General features: G+C 35.7%; 1 protein-coding gene across 1 annotated transcript; it reads left to right on the top strand.

Annotated features, from left to right (window-relative positions):
- The first annotated feature begins 5484 nt into the window (after window positions 1-5484).
- On the top strand, window positions 5485-6914 carry LOC21399685 (blue copper protein). Its single transcript, XM_010105428.2, has 3 exons — window positions 5485-5769; window positions 5890-6294; window positions 6646-6914. The coding sequence occupies exons 1-3, from the start codon at window positions 5589-5591 to the stop codon at window positions 6912-6914; spliced, it is 855 nt and encodes a 284-aa protein (XP_010103730.1). The 5' UTR covers window positions 5485-5588.
- Window positions 6915-7044: the final 130 nt, after the last annotated feature.

Raw genomic sequence — 7044 nt, 5'->3', positions numbered from 1 at the left:
GCTCGTGACAGTCTGACAACTCCAGTGTCAACGGTAGCATCGGAGCAAGTTTTTAGCGCAAGCAACCGAATTCTTGACGAGAAGAGAAGCAAAATGCGTCAAGATATCTTAGACGGGCTAATGTGCGTTAAAGACTGGGAAGATGCCAGAAGACGAAAACAACAATACACAGATGATTCGATGCAAGAATATTTTTCTAACTTGGAAATAACAGAATATTCTGGAAGCACTTAGGTTTGTAATTTATTATTCCTAGCTACTGCACTCTTTTTTCTTTCGCTAAGGTTTTATCCCGATCTCCTCACGGGTTTTACTTAGCAAGGTTTTCAGCGAGGCAGTCGTTTATGTGTACTCCTATTACATTAATTCAATAAAATCACATCTTTTGGGGCATATGATATATTTTTTTTAATTAAATTTTAAAAAAATACAAGGACCTGGACCGTGCCTGAGTTTTTCTTCTCCAACCCGGCCCAGGCACGGCCCTGCACTGTGCAGGGCTGTGCCAGGCACGGCCCAGGCCCTTAATGCGCCTGGTGCCAAGCGTGTCGTGCCAACCCGGCACGGCACGTTTGACAACTCTAATGTAGACACTGATTGAGAAGAATGTTCAGAATCTGAGAATTATAGGCACGAAGCAAGTTCCTAAGGGTAATATCTTCTGGTAATGAAAAAAAAATATAACTTAGCATGCAATGGTTTGAACTTTTATCCATTATTCTTGATTAATATTTTTTTTAGTCAAATAACTATATTAGATAAAATGGTATTTTTTTTAGGAAATTAGTCAAAATTATATTAATCAAAAGTAAAAGATAAAAATCCATACACACACTTTTATCCATTATTCTTGATTAATATTTTTTTTAGTCAAATAACTATAATAGATAAAATGGTATTTTTTTTAGGAAATTAGTCAAAATTATATTAATCAAAAGTAAAAGATAAAAATCCATACACATGTACTTTAGGGTACATTCAATAATTTTCTCTTCTTGTTTTATTTCTTTCTCCCACATCTTAAAAGCAAGAGTTTCTCTATAGAATTTAGAAAGAAAATTAATATATCCACCATTATATATTGGTTGTTCCTTAAGATTATTGATATTAACATCCAACTATAAACATATTAATTAAGTTATGTAACAGGCTTATTAATCAAATATTATAGAGATATATTTTTTTTTCCTGGTATGAGACTAATTATATGGTTATATTTATTTCTATTTTTTAAGGTTCAATATACTTTTTAAATTTATGGAGAAATTTTACTTTTTATTTTGTTATTTTAGTTAATAATTTTTGTTAAATTTGTGACCTAACTAAAATCAAATCCTGCCTCCATCCCAGAATCAGAAACCCAAAGAATCATTTAACCCATACCAACAATTAAAATTGGATTGTGATTCGAATCACCATTAATGATAATCAAGATTGAAGACATTAGCAAGGGCACTAGTAGAAATCTGAAATTTAATGACCGTTAATAACCATCGTTAAAAGATTAAACGGCGGTTATACAAACCATAGTCTAATCGCGAGTCATTAAATGTATGTACGATATAACGACAGTTTTTAACCGTTGTTAAATAAAACATTAGACAACGGTTTATAATCAAAACCGTTGTCTAAGATATTCCCAAAATGTCTAATTGGGCAGTTACAGAGCACATTATACGACCGTTTCTTAGAAACCATCGTTATATGTGGAATATGCACCAAAAAATTGATGCTATTTTATTTCTTTTCCCACAGATTAGCCTATTAATCCCGTATTTTACCAATTTTTTAACTACATTTAACATAACTCATATAACATCAAAAATATTACAAATATAACATAAACATATATTACATTTTCGGTACTTCTAAGTGTGTATCATGCGCATAGTTCATGTAAAAGATTATTGAATAGCTCATATATTCCAGCATTCGGTACATTCTACAACCCATTATATGTTTAGTAGGTTACATTACATAAAATAAAACCAAACACCTAAACCTTTAAACTCCAGAAATAATGAGAACTCCACTTAACTTTTTGCAGTTAAATCTCCTATGAATGCTAGGGCCCGTTTGGTTCGCTAATTTGAGTTTTTAATTCGAGTTGAGATGTGATGTTGTGTGAGAGCTTTTTACTGTAACAAAAAAGTTAGATGTGACTATTTCTGAGAGCTTTTTACTGTAGTAAAACTCAAATTCTAAACTCGAATCAGCGAAAAGAACGGGACCTAAAAAGTACTTTCACTACAAAGATACAGATTCCTAGAGCCACTCAACTAGTCAATCTAAACACATCTGGTTATTATTAGAACTAACATGAACAATTGTACCAACAAAATACCAAAAGATCAGAGGAATTAGGATCCAAACCTATTTCTGTGCCCCTTAAAGTAGCGAAGGCATCGATTATTATACATTGAAAGGTACCAGAATGATTCTGCAAAACACAAACAGTAACTTAAGATCAATTTCCACTAGAATCCAAATTATATCTCGAAGAACGTATGACAGAACTCGGATGATGGGTAAAACATATTCGATCAGCTCCTTTCTTATGATATGTGGTATTAAGCAACCTTAATTCATAAACATGAATACAAGTATTCCTCAAAGCTATAGATCTTTGAAACCAAATTTACAATTAGCAAAAAAAAAAAACCTAAAATTGAACGACAATTTCTAAACTCACTTAGCATTTGCAATGTCATAGAGCCGCACTGAATCGTCCTCACTAGCAGTGACTAGTATATCATCCTTACCATGAAAATCAATAGAATTTATTTTTCCACCCTAAAAATAGAATCAGAACTCAGTTTTAAAAATCCAAGAAAAAAAAATGGTGTGAAATGTGAAATTTACAGAACAATTAATATCGCCACAGAAAAAACATACTCTTAATCCCTCAGTCAATAAACAGCTATAATTGGGGAATTGATGAAAACGTTAAATCATACCTCTAGATGCCTTGCACCGAAGTCGTTGACGGAGGAGAGAGGCCAGAATGACGACGACAGTGGTGGAGGAGAAATGTTCCAACTTCGCGCAGACTTAGACAATGAAAATGTGACAGTGGCGGAAATGAGAGAGAGAAGGAGGTCGACGGAGCAAAAGAGAGAGGGAGAAGGTTGGGTAGAGAAGGAGAAGGCGGAATGGGGTGGGTTTTCCTATGGAGGAGCGGAGAGAGAGTGGCGCGAGTTTATGTTCGGTGGGGGATTAAGGATTTGATATTTAAACTTTAAGAAATCGCGCCTAGACGACGGTTTTTAGAAAAAACCGTCGTCTAAGATATAATATTTAATGATGGTTTTATAAAAAATTGTCGTCTAATTCTCTATGGTAGTTGTACAAATTTTATCAAGAGGATCAATGATAATTTTTTTATAAAAAGTGTCGTTAAATATGAGATGTTAAATGTCTCGTTTTTTGTAGTGGGGGGCTGCATGGGACTCCAGATGTGTGCAACTGAAGTGCTGCGGAAGAACATTTTTCTGTGATCCTTAAGGCTTTTTGTAGTGGCAATTAAAAAAAAAGGCTTTTAGCCTGTAATCTTTAGAGATCTTCACAGGATGGAAATCAAAAATGGTAGTATCATAATTATACATATGTTTCTTTTTTTAAGGTAAGATTTCATTCAATTAAAAGATCTTACAGACACCAATAATAATACAGATGATCATGTGGTACAAAATATAAAACACTCGATTCCATCAACAAATTTTGATGAAGCACAAGGAAGATGATGCATGACAAGACTTGATGTAGAGGGAAATTCCTCGACACATCGATTTGAGCATACATAAGGCTCTTTTCAAAACCATTACAAAGCTTTCGATCCAACGAGAGCATGTAATGTGATGTTCTAAGGCCACCAGCATTTTCGTCTAAAATCATAACTAGTGGAACTTCTAACTCGCCAAAATCTAAATCTAGCGGACCACAAACAAACTCAAAAGGTGGGAGAACTACCTCCATTTATTACAAATAAAATACTTAAACTAGGCGGAAGTATCGATGACTTTATTAGACTAAAACAAAAATATTTAAAACTAAAAGCACAACCGCCGTAAACATTCAATAAAACTATAGTTGACAAGAGGACCATTAGGGTAGGAAGAACACTTCTAGGGACAAGCCCACCACCATCAACATCTATAGTCGACACCACTGCCTCCGAAATAAGCCCACCACTGTTCGGAACAAAACCCTGAAAGAGTACATGCACCCAAAAATGTCTCCAAGCCGTCCAGATTCCATCCTTTAAAAGATATCAAATCCGCCTTAATAAAGTTACCCCGCCAAACATAATCACTGCCATCAAAAAGTATAGAAGGATACGAGTCTCGTAACCAATTTTCAGGACTAGAATCCAACGACGCACTTGAAAGCGGTCATGAAATTCCGGTTGACTCACTCTCTCTTTTTCTCTCTTTCTCATTTCTTTTTTAGGGCCGGCTTGATAAGTTTTTTATTATAGATATGCTTCTTAATAATTATATAAGAAAATGAAATTATTGCCAATTTTTAAAATGGACACTAATGTTAGACATTTAAATTATTTTCGCGTATTTGCTAAAAAAAAAAAATTTTATTTTCCCGTATCTTAAAGACCATATATACCACATTAATTTCTAAAAAGAAAATGCGAGGAAACTTTCCATACCAATGCCAATGACACCATAGATGAGGAAAGTTACTTTCTCTATATTTCTAACATTTTATAGACGTATTCTTGCGCTTTCTATTTCATTGACATTAAGCACCAAGCTGCATTATAAATCATTTCCCCTGCACATTTTCTTAAATAATTCATGTTAATCAAAAGCGGTCGTCTACAAGCACCAATAAACAATTAGCAAAAAAATAAAAAAAAAGACACCCAAGTCTACAAACTAGTTTTTTGGGAAAATGACTTCGTCTTAGAGACATTATAAAGTGACAAAATTTACTTTGAAATTTTAATAATACGTTAAAAATGTCGTGGAACTATGAAGTGTGATCAATTAAAACTAATCGAACATAGAAATGTTTGACAAATTCTCCTTTTCACGCGTTCCACTTTCTCTTTTTCAAATAACCTTTTAATTATTTCATTTTTTTTTTAACTTCCATGGAGCAAATTTGTGTACTTTCCTAACTCCAAGACCGTAAAAGAAATTTGCTTTCTCACTTTTCTATCTTGTATTATTCAGATCTTTTAAACAAATGGAAAGAAAGAGGAAAAGAAAAAAAAAATGGTAGTTAATGACAATAAAAAGTCCAATATTTTGGTGGAAATATAACGCGTAGGTCAAAATTTCTGGAAGTCTCAAATCTCGGCAAGCAAGACAGGAAACTAACCCATTCCTATACCGAAAAGCTGGACTCTTGATCTTGGCTGACAGAAAGACACGTGACGCCCATCCAATGGTTTCAAAGTTAACAAATTTTAGCCAATGCAAGACCCTTAATCTATAAATTAAAAAGCTATAAACCAAAGAAGTTCACAAGCTACCCCTTGTCGAAGAAAAACAGAGTTTTAGCCTCACAAAACAGGCGAAAAACCAGGGGCGATCACTTGAACCTCAGAGAACACAAAAGGCAAATAAATGGCAAGAAAATTAGACATGGTTTTGTTTGCCGCCTTTGTGGCGTTGACTATACTCCATACCTCGGCCGTGGCGACAACCTATTTTGTTGGTGATTCTAGCAATTGGGGAATTCCCAGTTCTTCTAATGCTTACTCCAATTGGGCTGCAAACAAGACATTCGTTGTGGGCGACATTCTTGGTATAAACGTGAAACATATCTCATAATCTTTTTTATTGTTTTATATTGCTCATTCTTTAATCGAAGGAACACAGAGTTGAATCTTAATGTATTGTGTATTATTTTTTGTTCTTCTTATAGTGTTCAACTTCACCGAAAACCGACATGATGTAGCCGAAGTGACAAATTCGGCTTATGACGCTTGCAACGGCACCAACCCTATTTTCCGGCAAACCTCGAGCCCTGCGAACATTACCCTTCAAACGGTCGGCGAGCACTACTATATTTGCACCTTTAGCGGGCACTGCAATGCCGGTCAAAAGCTCGCCATCAATGTCTCTAGAGCTTCTTCTTCGGCTCCTGTGCCGGCTCCAGCTCTTGCTCCGCAGCCTTCTTCTCCTTCACCTTCCTCATCGCTGGCACCTACTCCAACAAGAGGAAACCAGACTTACACTGTCGGGGATACATCGGGTTGGACTGTTCTTGGTGCTTCCGCTTACCAAACTTGGGCTTCTAACAAGACCTTTTTGGTTGGAGACATTCTAGGTAAGGAGTCCTAGCTTTCTTCTTCTTCTTTCTTTTGTTTTTGTTTTTTGTTTTTTGTTTTAATTAATTATGGAGGCCTACCTAGTTGAATATCATTAAAAACAGAAAAAGAGTACAAGCAACAATATTTGAAAATTGTAAAATATCATTAGTAGTACAAACTAGTAATAATATCCGGAGGAGATTAACGGCGACGGCGATGGGGTGTGTCGACGGTGGATGGTGGCAGAGTGGGTCGCCGGAGAGTGGTGCACGACATTTTTCAATAGTGGTGCATGTTATAAGACGCCAGTTTATTTTAAAAGAAACATGACAAAATTAAACGGTGTGTTTTTATTTTATTTTGTGCAGTGTTCAACTTTGCGAACGGATCACACGACGTGGCCGAGGTGACCAAGGAAAACTACAACTCATGCAACACCAACTCCACCATCTCGTTGTACACCAATCCGCCGGTGAGAATCACTCTTGACACTGCCGGTGAACACTTTTTCACGTGCCCGTTCCCCGGCCACTGTGATGGCGGCCAAAAGCTCTCCATTAACGTCACCGGCGGCAACAGCACCCGATCTCTCTCGCCGTTGCCGGCTTGTCTTCCACCTTCTCCATTATCACCTTAGCTTTGTGGTTTTAGATATATATCATGATATATATTAGAGTGTAGAGTTTGTGTGAGTTTTTTTTCTTTTCTTTTTCCCTTTTTTTCACATATCTGATTCGTTGCACTATATATTCTGATTCGTTGCACTA

This window comes from Morus notabilis, unplaced genomic scaffold (genome assembly GCF_000414095.1).
Source record: "Morus notabilis unplaced genomic scaffold, ASM41409v2 Scaffold397, whole genome shotgun sequence".
In the NCBI taxonomy this organism is placed as follows: domain Eukaryota; kingdom Viridiplantae; phylum Streptophyta; class Magnoliopsida; order Rosales; family Moraceae; genus Morus; species Morus notabilis.
Note: the sequence above shows the minus strand (reverse complement) of the source record. Positions and strands in the feature narration are given on the sequence as shown.

What these genes read in the sequence shown, in the direction of transcription:
- LOC21399685 (XM_010105428.2), top strand. Translation starts at nt 5,589, where the DNA reads ATGGCAAGAAAATTAGACATGGTTTTGTTTGCCGCCTTTGTGGCGTTG. An exon ending in CGTTGTGGGCGACATTCTTG is followed by an intron (nt 5,770 to 5,889) that starts GTATAAACGTGA and finishes TTCTTCTTATAG; the next exon opens with TGTTCAACTTCACCGAAAAC. An exon ending in TTTGGTTGGAGACATTCTAG is followed by an intron (nt 6,295 to 6,645) that starts GTAAGGAGTCCT and finishes TATTTTGTGCAG; the next exon opens with TGTTCAACTTTGCGAACGGA.